Source organism: Monodon monoceros, unplaced genomic scaffold, assembly GCF_005190385.1.
Source record: "Monodon monoceros isolate NGI ecotype Baffin Bay Population unplaced genomic scaffold, NGI_Narwhal_1 Super_Scaffold_20, whole genome shotgun sequence".
Lineage (NCBI taxonomy): Eukaryota > Metazoa > Chordata > Mammalia > Artiodactyla > Monodontidae > Monodon > Monodon monoceros.
The window spans coordinates 48,104,129-48,117,805 of NW_021703777.1; the positions used below are offsets into that span (position 1 = coordinate 48,104,129).

At 42.4% G+C, this 13,677-nt stretch overlaps 1 protein-coding gene and 1 long non-coding RNA gene across 10 annotated transcripts in view; one reads left to right on the forward strand and one right to left on the reverse strand.

The window, feature by feature from the left end:
• Positions 1-3,704: 3,704 nt before the first annotated feature.
• On the reverse strand, positions 3,705-11,459 carry LOC114902749. 2 transcript variants are annotated; one of them, XR_003795597.1, is made up of 4 exons: positions 11,386-11,459; positions 11,121-11,240; positions 10,611-10,772; positions 3,705-7,922 (listed from the first exon to the last, which is right to left on the reverse strand). It is a non-coding gene; the product is annotated as an uncharacterized LOC114902749 (long non-coding RNA). The 2 variants fall into 2 exon arrangements; XR_003795596.1 differs by lacking the exon at positions 11,386-11,459 and having other exon boundaries at positions 11,121-11,261.
• A 90-nt stretch (positions 11,460-11,549) lies between these two features.
• Positions 11,550-13,677, forward strand: part of ANKRD17 (ankyrin repeat domain 17) — a 161,735-nt gene continuing 159,607 nt past the window's right edge. For 4 of the 8 annotated variants that reach the window (XM_029235293.1, XM_029235290.1, XM_029235296.1 and 1 more), the window contains exon 1: positions 11,646-12,091. In XM_029235293.1, coding sequence (XP_029091126.1) covers positions 11,681-12,091 — 411 coding nt within the window. In that variant the 5' untranslated portion in view covers positions 11,646-11,680. Of the gene's footprint in view, positions 12,092-13,677 lie in introns of all 8 variants that reach the window. The other 4 variants (XM_029235291.1, XM_029235292.1, XM_029235298.1 and 1 more) reach the window with 2 other exon arrangements.

Genomic DNA, 13,677 nt, shown 5'->3' on the forward strand with positions numbered 1-13,677 from the left:
CAGCTACACAAATACATATATCCCCTCTTTTTTGGATTTTCTTTCCATTTAGGTCACCACAGTACATTAAGTTCCCTGTGCTACACAGTATGTTCTTATTAGTTGTGTATTTTATATGTAGTATCAATAGTGTATATGTGTCAATCCCAATCTCCCAATTCCTCCCACCCCACCGTTTCCACCTTGGTATCCATACATTTGTTCTCTATGTCTGTGTCTGTATTTCTGCTTTGCAAATAAGATCATCTATACCATTTTTCTAGATTCCACATATATGTGTTAATATACAATATTTGTTTTTCTCTGACTGACTTCACTCTGTATGACACTCTGTAGGTCCATCCACATCTCTACAAATGACCCAATTTCGTTCCTTTTTATGGCTGAGTAATATTCCATTGTATATATGTGCCACATCTTCTTTATCCATTCATCTGCTGATGGACATCTACGCTGCTTCTGTGTCCTGGCTATTGTAAATAGTGCTGCAATGAACATTGGGGTGCATGTGTCTTTTTGAATTATGGTTTTCTCAGGGTATATGCCCAGTAGTGGGATTGCTGGGTGATATGGTAGTTCTATTTTTAGTTTTTGAAGGAAACTCCATACTGTTTTCCATAGTGGCTGTATCAATTTCTTCATAGATTTTTAAAATTCCTGGTCTGATAATTTCAACATTCCTGCAAGGACTCTAGTTCTGATAACTCTTCAGTCTCTTCAAACTATGTTTTTTGCCTTTTAGTATGCCTTGTAATTTTTCATTGAAAGGTGGACATGATGTACCAGGTAAAAGGAATTTTACTTCCTCAGGAAAGCTCTGCCCTCCCAAACAAAACACAAGTCCCTAGGTCAGGTTTCCCTTGTAGCAGTTATTTTATTTGTATATCTCTCACACCACACTAGACTATATTTTTCAAGGTATAAGGGCCCATGTTTGTGTTGCTCACCATTTTCTTGCCTAACATAGTGCATGGTGCATAGTGGGCAGGCAACAAATACTTGGTGAATGAATGAAAATCCATTCTAATTTTGCATAAATTGTCCATTTTCAACTCAAATTCAAAAAAAAACATACACAGAAACAATAGCAACAACAAAATAAAAACAGGTTAGGGACAAAAATGAGGGAATAATACTGGGCATAAGAGAAAAAAATTTGTGGAAACTATGAGGAATTGGAAGACAGCATTATCTTGTGTAAAGGCATTCAAAATTCAAATAACTTTGTAATGCTGTGAGGACAAAATAAAGTATGTCCATATACCAGTTTTGATTATAGGCTGTCAGTTTGCAGTGCTTGCCTTAAATAAATTGATATATCCATTATATATTCGCTATTGGTTATAGGCTGCCAGTTTGCAATGCTTAAGTTGATATATCCATTATATATTCAATACAAATGACATTTAATGCCCTGAAAATATGCTCACATATATTAAGTAAAACAAAAACAAAAGCATGCTAAACAAGCAGCAGCAGCATTCTCGTTTTATTTAAAAATACACCTAGGGCTTCCCTGGTGGTGCAGTGGTTGAGAATCTGCCTGCTAATGCAGGGGACACGGGTTCAAGCCCTGGTCTGGGAGGATCCCACATGCCGCGGAGCATCTGGGCCCGTGAGCCACAACTACCGAGCCTGCGTGTCTGGAGCCTGTGCTCCTCAACAGGAGAGGCCGCGATAGTGAGAGGCCCGCGCACTGTGATGAAGAGTGGCCCCCGCTTGCCACAGCTAGAGAAAGCCCTCATGCAGAAACGAAGACCCAACACAGCAAAAATAAATAAATTAATAAACTCCTACCCCCAACATCTAAAAAAAAAAAAAATACACCTAAAAAACACTGAAAATAGTTGGACTAAAATGTCATCAGTGGCTATCTCTAGCTGACGGAATTATATGTTCCTGTGTGTGTGCTTTTCTATATTTTGTTAATGCTCTACAATGAATATGTATTGTTTTTGTATCCAGAATTAAATTGTTTTTACAAGGTAGAGAATTAACTTGGGTGGCAATGTAGAGGATAAAATGGAGTAGAGTAGGATCAGAGGCAGAGAGATTAATAGACTTTTGCAATAGAATGGATGAAAGATGGTAGAAGCCAAATTAAGGCAGTGGTTGTGAGGCAAAGAAAGTAATTAGGTAGTGAGAACATAGAACATAGAACGAATGAATAGGATTTGATAATCTTGGATCCATTTAGGTTGGAGATAAAGGCTAAGGAAACATTAGTTTAAACACTGTAATTCCATTAGTAACCCTGGATCTATATGGGTTGGGGTGGAGATAAGGGATATGAATTCATTAGTCTTATATACGGTAAATGAAATTGTGAACTTAAATGAGATTCCTTAGGGACAGTATATAAAATAGAAATAGGGCAATGGCCAGAATCATGGGGAACTCTTAATATTTAAGAACCAGATAGAGGAAGAAAGGCCTATAAAGAATAAGCAGGATTGATTAAAAAGGTAAAGCAACTAGGTTATCATGGAAACTAAAGGAAGGAAGGAAGGAAGGTTCAAGTAGGAATTGGTCAATGATGCTAGCAGAGAAAGCACCGTGCTTGCTTCTGAAGTTTGCATCCTGTGAAAGGACCTCAATTAGTTCTGGGTCTTCCTCTACACTTGGGGAGATTGAGTGACTTATAAAATTAGTAAATTTGTGAAGAATGTCTGATTTAGCTTTGTCTTCCAACCTCAAAGAACAAGGTTGTCCAGAGACCAAATTCCCATTTGATCCTCCATGCTGTCCCTGTCAAGTGTTGTTGCTAGGAATTGGAGGTATAAATCTGCCTAATTCTGGGGAGCAGTTGGCAGGCCGATTTGGTTTTCCCACTACACAACATCAATCAACTTAACTTTATCTGTAATAAAGTGATATTTTGGCCCCCATTTCTATCCTTTGCTTTATTTCCCAAATTGTTCAGAACCTAGGCAAGAAGAGGGGGATTAGTTTACTGGGACCCACTTGGAAACTGCAAAAATTGATGCCAAATTCCACACCAGGTAATTTGTGGAATTACCTGGGAGAGGCTAATGACTTTGGCAATTAGGAAGTAATCATAAATCACTATCTTCTTAATAAAGTCAAACAATTTTTCCAAGGAAGGCAATTGAGGAAACGTCTCCATGGAGATTTTGGTGGGACAATGTTAACTACTGCCCCAATCCTTGTTTTGTAAGATTCTCTAAGAATGGGACTATGCCACCCAGGGGACTATATTAGTCAGGGATATTTTAGTTGCACATGTATAAAACGTACCTTGAAATAGCTTAAATGAGAGCAGCAGGTGTGGGAGGGAAAAAAGACAGAACTTAGTGGCCACTTAATTAATGGACAATGGGTTAGTCTATGATCCTGGATTTCAAATGCTATCTGGACTCTAGTCTCTATTGCTTATAATACCTTGGTGTGTTTTTTCTACAGGCATACCTTGCTTTGTTACATTTCACTTTACTGCATTTTGCAGATACTGCATTTTTTAAATAAAAGGTTTGTAGCAACTCTGCACTGAGCATACCTATTGGCACCACTTTTCCAATAGCATTTGCTCCCTTTGTATCTCTGTGTCACATTTTGTAATTCTCACATTTCAAACTTTTTCATTATTACTATATATGATTTGGTTATCTGTGAAACTACTTTGACGTTACTACTATGACTTGCTGAAGACTCAGATGATGGTAGCATTTTTTAGCAGTATTTTTATTTAAGGTATAATGCTTAAACATGCTTAAGACATAATGCTTTAATATGTTTAACACATGATGCTATTGCATACTTAATAGACTAGAGTATGGTGTAAAAATAACTTTTGTAAACACGGGGAAATCAACAAATTTGTGACTCACTTTATCGATATTTGCTTTCTTGTGGTAGTCTGGAACCGAACCTGCAATACCTCCAAGGAACACCTGTATATGGTAAGGTAGGTTTGCTCCCTGTTGTGCCAAAGATGGTAAGTGGCAGCTCTAGCCTCAGTAAAATTGTCATACATTACTCTGGAGATTGGCTTGGATATCTTGTCATAAAGATATCTTTATGACAGGGGAAGTCATATAACTGACAGCTTTATTACATAAAGTATAGGAATCTCCTGAAAAGATGGACATACAAAAGTGTTGTTCACTACATTCTACCCTTGGCTACCCGGCACCTATACTTGTGCTTTCTTCAGTACACAGAATTTTAAAAATGCCCTAGTCTAAGACAATATAATTATAACATGGACAACTCAAATACTCTCTTCTCCAACAGGAGACATGCCAAACTCTCATCCAATTTTTCCATCTTGCTCTTGGAAACCAAGAGTTCTAGGTGATATGCATTTCTTAAACCAGGTTTGAATGTAGCACATCATGGTACAGCATGATAAAGATAATTTTATTAGATATTGGTATACACTTAAGGAAAGTAAGGGCACTCTAATTAGCTAGTAGATGAGGTTCTTGGTTAGTTAATACGTCCTTTTTTTTTTTTTCTTGGCTGTGTTGGGTCTTTGTTGCTGCGTGCAGGCTTTCTCTAGTTGAGGTGAGTGGGGGCTACTCTTTATTGCGGTGCACAGGCTTCTCATTGTGGTGGCTTCTCTTGTTGCAGAGCAGGGGCTCTAGGTGCACAGGCTTCAGTAGTTGCAGCGTGTGGGCTCAGTAGTTGTGGCTTGTGGGCTCTAGAGCACAAGCTCAGTAGTTGTGGCGCACGGGCTTAGTTGCTCCGCGGCATGTGGGATCTTCCCGGACCAGGGCTTGAACCCGTGCCCCATGCGTTGGCAGGCGGATTCTTAACTACTGCGTCACCAGGGAAGTCCAATTAATATGTCTTGAGTTTGTGCTGTGGAAGGTGCTCCCTGATCCCTTGCCCATAATAAGAGGGTACTGGAATTAAGCAATCATAGGCCTTTGTTTGCAAGACTTGGTATTTTTTGTCTATTTTTTGTCTATTACAATCTTTTTGTCTATTTTTTGTCTCTTACAATCTTAGTTGGTTGCTGGTCACCTTGCTTTTTGGTAACTCTGGTTTAGAAACCAAAAACAGAGATGGTGTGTTAATGTTTTCTGTCCCTTAGCAATGTGTTACAGTTTGGAATGCAATGTCTATCCTCCAGTCAACTAAATTAACTATGTATTTCTAATTTGGCCTTTGCATCCAAAATCATAAGCTGAGCAATGAGTTTAGGGATAATGCAGCTAGGATTTATCTCTGTCCACTTGCCTCCAAGTTGCATCTCAGGGAATGGTTCCTCACAATGGGACTAATTTGTCAAACTTTGTCACATAGGATATACACAGCAAGAGCTGCATGAGGTGATCAAGAATCAGGCTTTTTTCAGGGTTCCAATTATATCTTTTACTGAGTTTTCAACTCCTTAGCTGTGTTTGCACTAACTTTAGCTCAGGACAGAGAATATGGGTTTTCCAGACCTGTACATTGCAGGTTTAGTTGATTCTCAGTCACATGAATTACTGAGTACATGCAGAAAGGGAGTGCCTTAGAAATATACAGTTGTTCCTCGGTACTCAAAGGTGACTGGTTCCAGGACCTGCCACAGATAGCAAAATCTATGGATGCTTGGGTCCAGTAGTCAACCCTCCAGATCTGTGAATTCTGCATTTGCAGATTTAATCATGTATGTGGAGTCCCCCAATACTGAGGGCCACTGTATTTATTTTTAAAAATTCGCACAGTTTAAGGGTTAACTGTATTCTTTCTTCTGCATTCATATAGGCAGCTTGAACTGAAATGTATCCCTTTCTTGTAGGACCTTGCTAATGGACACACTGCAAAATCCTGACATTTTTCTACCAATTCCCCTAAAACGTTAACCTTGATATAGATATTGTCTAAGATCTAAAATTTAACAATTTGCTTGCTTGCTACAACATAGTAAATATTAACGAACCTCCTAAGCCAAGGAATCGTTATCACTGTGCATGCCACCAAGACTTACCAGTTTTACATTTCAGGGTGTGTCATTTGTTGACACTGGTATTATTTTATATACTAGTCAGGAATAAAAACCCAAACCTTGCCATTTTGAGATTTCTTACTCTTTTCCAGTTTAACAGTCCGTTTGAATTTCACATCAATTTTGGATGCAAGTTCAGGGAATTAAAAGTTTAACATATTATTAGGCTTTTCTCTCTCTCTAAGGTTTTATCTGGTTGCTGGAGGTAAGTCCTTCACTACCATGGCATTGCTGGAGGGGCATCTGGCCTGCTTGCTGTCTAAATTTGTTGCTGTAAGGTCTATTGTTGATACAATTTGCAATCTATTCTCTCAAAATGTGATTGTTTTTCCTCTGCCCTTACTTTAGAATTTATGGGAGTTAGTGTCTTTTCAATAGGATCCTCTATCCAACCCATGGATTCATACCACAGCCTGTGCCATGAGTTTCAATCACCCTGTACTGCAGCAAGCCTGTGTAAAGCAATTGCGCTCTTACTGTGAATCAAATTTACATACCTCTTAAGGAATTCTGTATCTCCTTTTCAGTTCAGTGTAGTCAAGGAACATGCAGGAGTGGGAGTGGTTATCAATGCTGCCTGGCCATCTGCTTAAACATATTATGTTGCCATTTCTACTTGATTGTAGTTGCCTGTGTTGGGCAAAGTTCCAGGTGGGAAACAGGGCCCAAGCCACAAGCTCCCTGTTTTTGAATTCCGAAGTCTTCCTGGCAGTGTCTATCCCTTACCCCTTAGGGTTTCAACTCTGAGGAGAGAGCCAAGAATTATGTCTCAATTCATAAGCACTTTTTTCCTCTTGCAATACCATCAAGACTGCCTCTATTGTCTTGTAATGATTTCTTTCTCAGACATGTTTGTGCCACATGGTGACCAAAGGCCACAGATAATTTAAGCTTTTGCTTAACTTCAGCCAGAGTGAGGTGCCTCTTTCTCAATAATGCTAGCCAAAATGGTGAGGTTGTCTCTGATTAGCTCCTTTTGTTAACCTGCCCATTCCTAAACCAATCCCTATGACTGAGGAATTATGGTACTTTGGTTGGCTTGATTCATGGGCCCACTCCTGTGGTATGGGAGTTAAGACCAGGAAATGGATGGTTGCACCTGGAGAAACAAGGGTAGATCTATATTAGTTAGGACAAACTCTCAAATATCAGTGGGTCACACAAAAGAATGCATAAGAGGGGCTTCCCCGGTGGCGCAGTGGTTGAGAATCTGCCTGCCAATGCAGGGGACACGGGTTCGAGCCCTGGTCTGGGAAGATCCCACATGCTGTGGAGCAACTAGGCCCATGAGCCACAATTACTGAGCTTGCGTGTCTGGAGCCTGTGCTCCGCAACAAGAGAGGCCACGATAGTGAGAGGCCTATGCACTGCGATGAAGAGTGGCCCCCACTTGCCGCAACTAGAGAAAGCCCTTGCACAGAAACGAAGACCAAACACAGCCATAAAAAAATTAATTAATTAAAAAAAAAGAATGCAAAAGAACTCTAACACAAGTTAATAGGCAGGCAGCTATCCTCCAAGTGAAGATTCAGGAAACCAGAGTCCTTCCACCTTGTGGCTTCATCATCTTCAACACATGGCTTCCAATACAAATGTCATAAGTTGCTGGGGAATGGGAGATGGAGAACTTTGCATGTGATATCTTTTATGGACCAGAGATGCAATAGGACCTCATCACTTATACTCACATTCCACTGGTTAGAATCTAATTGGCACATCTAACTGGGAAGCCTAATTGCAAAGGAGGCTGGGAAATGTAATCTAACTCTGTGCCCAGAAGAATCTAGTGTCTGCAAGTGTCCACTATTCTGATCACTAAATATCCATTTTACCTCTCTTCCCAAACAAAGAACACATCCTACTCCAATAAAGACAACCTAGAAGTTCTATCCAGTTACTAGGTTGGGCTTAAAGTCTAGTTTTTAGGTAATGTGCAGTCCTCTTCATTAGGTCCAGATACAACCTATGAATTAAAAAACACAAGTTATCTCTAATATCACCCCAAATTCCAGGAAACATATTGTACAGTGGTAGATCAGAAACAGGTAACTACAATATGCTCTCATTAGGAAAAGAGAAAACTGTGAGACACTAGGCAATATAGATACATAACAATGATGAAATACTGAGCAGGCATTTTGTGGTCCATCTGCTGTGAGAGTGGAGGAAATTTTGATGATATCGCAATTTAGTTTTGGAGAGGAATTTGTCCTCTGTCTTCTGTATGGCCCAATAATGGCCTCTGAAATGTTTTCTGCCCATTATTACTCACGGCCACGTCCTATGTGAGTATTGGGGAGTTGTAAAGCATTTATGCTCTATTTTCTACTTATTCAAGTTTGGGATGGAACAGCTGCCTCAAGGTTTTAACACTTGAACAATATTTGAATCAAGTTCATATTTTGATCAGTAATAAAATTCCTTCAAAAATTTAGTCCTATGATCTATTTGCCTCCAGTAACTACACCCAAAGTTCTTACATAATTCTCTAACCCAATTTATTCCTTTGCTTCCTTGCCCCCGTGTCAGTTTCTCAAGAACTTCATCCCAGCCTCCTTGAGGCCATCGAAAATAACAGCCTTGGATGGAAAGGCCAAAGCCTTGATCTGATTTTTGTTCCGGCACTAAATCTTGGGAGGACTGTACTCAAGGCGTCTTCTAGTTTCATTTTTTTACTGTTCCAGGTCAAGAATTCCAAATATTCCTATGCACTTTCATTTCTGCAACTGTTTCCTGAGCTTATCTCTTTAGCAAAGTCTTGCTAAAAGTAAAATGCTAAAATGCAAAATACAGTATTACTTATACTCTTTTGAACTATTTCCTCTTATTATTGAGATTGTACTGAGCTACAGTCTCAATAGGTAGGTAATAGTTTTACCCCCCATTTTGCCACTGTGAAACATGGGTCTCCTTCCAGCCTCTGATACCAGTTTCTCCAACATCCGCTGCATCATCAGTAAGCCAATACAGCATATTTTATAGCATAAAAATATGGGGTACTGTCTAAGCAGTACCCCACTTCCAGCACCAATTTCTAGGTTAGTCATGGTCATTCTGGCTCCTGTAACATATGAATTCTCAAATCTCAATTTTCTCTCCTACAAGAAGTCCAAAAAGCAGTGTTTCTAATTTGGAGGTGTCTGTCTTCCAAGTAGTAATTTAGCCATTCATGCTCCTTCTCTCTTCTGGCTCTGGCATCTTCAAAATACAGTTTTTAAGATCACCATACTCACTAGCTTCAAGTTGATGGACAAAGAGTGAAGATGGAAGGACTTCATTAAGCCTGGAAATGAGCATGTCACTTCCTTTTACATTTCACTGGCTAAAAGTCATTCACATGACCACAAATAACTAAAGGGAAGTTGGGATATTTAGTCTAGCTGTTTGCCCAGGAAGAAGAAATAAGTTCCATGAATGACTAATCAAGTCTCTGTTACAAGGTTCTAAAAGGAAAAAAAATGCTACGTAAAAAGAACAGAAAGTCACTCCAGGGGCTTTGTCCATTTTAATAGGTGTGACCTTATTCTAATCGTTCCAACAAAATAATCATTTCCCTATTATATAAAAGAGTAAGAATTCATTTTGTTGTAAATAATGGGATTACTTCAGAGTATTTGTGATAGTGTGATAGGTACATAAGTCAGACTGCAGAGGGTTAATAAGTGAAATTCAGATAACAAAAAGAGACATTGAATGTAGAATACTCTTTAAAGCTTGGTTGTGAAGGAAAGGAAACACAGTGGAACCACAAATGTAGAGGATTGAAGACAGAAAAGATAATAGAAGAGAACTCAGGGATTGGAACTAGAGTACAGACGGATAATTCATCTTATATAAGAGCTGGGAGTGTCTCATTCCTCTGATATTGGAGGAAAGGAAAGATCCAGAAGTACCTAAGTTTCTAGCATTTGGAAAATTGAAGGAGTTTGTGACTAATAGCATCGATCTTCTTGTGAAGTTTGAAGTAAAGTCACATAATGAAATGTGGTTGGGATTTAAAGACGGCAGAAGTATTCTGGTGGGAAGGGAGAAAAAGGTGCTGAAGAATATATAAGTAGGAGGTTAAGACCTAAATCTGTAGTGTTAAGATACATAATGTAATGTACTGTTCTGCACAGAACTTAGCAACCGCTGTAGGAGAGGAACAGGCAGATGATTAGCACTTCGTGTGTATATTTACTATAACACGTATTACACTGTAAAGCCCCAGGAAGCAGAGACTTAGATTTTATAAACTATGCACACAGTAGGCACATGATGAATTTTTGCTTGAATGAATTGATTCAATCATTGCCAATTCTGCCATAGTACTCTGTAGAGTACTGGCAACTGCCCACATTTCATATGGTATGCCAATGCTAAAAAGAAAAAAAAAAAAGGCTAAAAAAATTCAGGCATACTCAGCTAAACTTAGCAGTCTTAAAACGGCAACTACGTCAGCTGAGACATACTTTTTATCTTGTGCCAGTACATCTTTCTTTGATGTTTCCTTCATTTTCCGTATGCTACTGTGTTACTGAACCTGAAAGGGAGAATTCTAAGTTCAATAAGCTACGTTATTATTCCAAAAGTCCTGAAAGTTCTCACAACCCCCTTCACAATATTCCTTTCAAGAGATTCACAGACAAGGATGACTACTTATGATGCTTACTTCACAGATAAAAAGCTGAGTAGGTGAGTGGTGGAAGGACAAAATCGGGGTCATTCACTGAATCGTCAGCAGAGTCTGGCACAGATTCTGCTTCCTTCTCCTGTCTTCTCCCCTTGGAAACTTCAGAGTTGTAGTGATCTCAGACTTCACTTAGTCGAACTCCTTTAGGTTACACAGGTGTAAACTCAGGTTCAGGAAGTCTGACCCAAGACTTAGTCAAAGTGGGCTCTTTCCTTTACACGACGCCATCTCTCAAGATCCAGAGCCCTAACTCACCATTTGGCGGTAGAAAAAAATGGCCAGAAACGAAACTACGTACAAGAGTCCAGAACCAGGCTCCACCTCCCGGATCAGGCAGTCCGGGCCTCCAGCTAACAAAGCGTCTGGTCCGTGCTTCGGTATGGGTTCCCCACCCGGCCCAGGCTGCTCCTCTCCAGCCTGCCCGCCCGCCCCCAGCACCGCAGCACTGCCCGCCCGCGGGGGCCCAAGACCCGACCCTCGAAATCTCACTTTCGTGTTTCGGCCACCCGCGCGCCACCGCTCAGGCGACGGCTGATGGCGTCATCCGTACTTCCGCCTGCGGCTGCGTTCTAGTCATCAGCGAGGAAGGAAGAAGGGAGGTCTGAAGGGCTGTGTGCGGGGGAAATAGCGAGGAAAGAGAAGAAATCCGGGTGTAGCGGGCGCTACGGCAGTAACCGCGGCCCTCCTCTGTCCCCGGCGTCCCCCCATCGGAAGTCGCCCTAGGCACACTTCCCCCGACTCTGGGTAGTCTCACCTCCGCTTGATCTCCCGACACCGCGGTCTCCCTCTTCTCCTCTAACCACCCCCTCCTAGCTCCCTCACGCTCCCTCCCTCTCCCTCCCTCCCATCGTCAGGCTCCCCGCCCTTAGTATCGCGAGACGAGGTGAGAGCTGGCGGAGCGGCGGCGGCGGCGGCAGCAGTAGAGGTGACCGAGGCGGTGGCGGCGGAGGCGGCACCGAGCGCTGTGTTGGTCCCGGTGCGGCCGAAATCGCGGTAGAGCGTAGCCCCCACGCCCCTCCCCCGTCCGCGCCCTCCCTCTTTCCCCGGAGATGGAGAAGGCTACGGTTCCGGTGGCGGCGGCGGCGGCGGCAGCTGAGGGAGAAGGGAGCCCCCCGGCGGTGGCGGCTGTGGCGGGCCCCCCCGCGGCTGCACCGGCGGCGGAGGTAGGCAGCGGCGTTGGCGGCGGCGGCGGCAGCGGGGCTTGCTCGGCCTCGTCTCCTCGTGGGATGGTGCGAGTCTGCGACCTGCTCCTGAAGAAGAAGCCGCTGCCGCAGCAACACCACAAGGCCAAGCGTAACCGGACTTGCCGACCCCCCAGCAGCAGCGAAAGCAGCAGCGACAGCGACAACAGCGGCGGCGGTGGAGGCGGTGGCGGAGGCGGCGGAGGCGGCGGCGGCACCAGCAGCAACAACAGCGAGGAAGAAGAGGACGACGACGACGAGGAAGAGGAGGTTTCTGAGGCAAGGGCCTGGTTTCAAGGGAAGGAGGGAGGAAGGGAGCGTAAAGGGTAGGGGCCAAAGGTGGGAGGGGACTTGCGGTGGGACAGATTTCTGTGGGCTTGATCTGTCTTAGGGGCCAGGCTTTCCACTGCCCCCTTTCTTTCCCCGGCCGAATTTGTGAGGTGTGGACATGTGGGGGAGGGTAGCTGACACGTGGGGGTGGGAGGACCACGGAGTGCACAGAGTTGGTGAACAGCACGTTACCCTGGCATGGTTCACTCGGTTTAGGATGGAGGGAATCGCTTAGATTCCCTCTTTGCCCAGCCAGCGGGGTCGGCCTTGGGCCAGTAGGGCCGTGTTACTCCTGGGGCGGGGGCGGGACCAAAGCTGGAGGGGTAAGATAATAGGTAGATGAGTCTCCTGAGGAACGACTAGGAGGTTGGTAAATTTCTCCCACTTGTGAGGTGGAGGGGAGCAGTTTTGGGGGGAGGCAAGGTTGTAATGGACTCAGAGCTAGGTATTTGTGTACGTGAGAGACACGTGAGAAGCTGTACTTTTCCATACTGTTCTGCTGCAGGTTTTTTTTTTTTTTTCATAACTATTGTGGCTGCTGAAGTAACCTTCACTTCCTCAATCTCTCAAGGATTTTGGATGAACTGATCTTATGTCCATATACATTTATATGTAACTCAGTGGATGAAAAATATGTTTGATCCTTACATGTACATACTCTTACATTTTCAAATGCTTCCTTGGTGAGGAAGAATTAAGCTAGGCCCTGTTGCTTTCCACATAACGTCAGGCAGCTGAAGAGTCTGCTTTGGAGCCAGGCTTGGTTGTGGTGAGTTGGAATAGGAAGGCCTCTTGGTTTGTCCTAGTGATCTGGTTTCATAATAACTGTTTATAATTTTTCCTGGGTCCACAGACAGGCGGCGTTGCAGGACCTCATTCTTCAAAGAAGACCATTTAACCAAAACTCAGTAAAACATACCAACCATACTGAGAACAAGCGAAGAAGAGTTAGCCTTACTAGTTAGCAGCTCTTTTGTAACTCTTTTGTCCACTCCCTGAAATGGAAGCTTGAAAATCTTGATCTGAAGAAAGAAGTTGTAACTTAAGGCAGCAGAAGGAAAGCAGCTTTAAAGGCTGATTATAAATTAACTTATAAGAGAGAACAACTGAATTATCTAGAAGTACCACTTGCCATTTATTCTTTTCCACAAGCACAGCTAATTTTGGTAAAAGGCTGGTTTTTCGAAAATTGCATTATTGGAACTTGGGTTCCCTAATTTCAAATAGGGAAATACCTTTTAAAGAATTTGAGACTTGTCTGTTAGTAGAAGACCAGATTCTCTTTGACCTCAGGCTGGATGAAGTTATATCGGTAGAGATGTAATAAATAGTTCGTGCGTGTATACCAAAAAGATGGACACTCCCTGCTATTTCATTTAGCCTACTGAATTCTAAGGGTATGTTTGTAGTGATAGATTTTGTATTGACCTAGTTGGGTGTTTCAGGATAGTGTGTTGCTCAGCCTGCATATGAAACAGTGAAGAGAAGGATGTGACAGGATCCTTATTTCCAGTAAAATCTATTATATGGTAGTT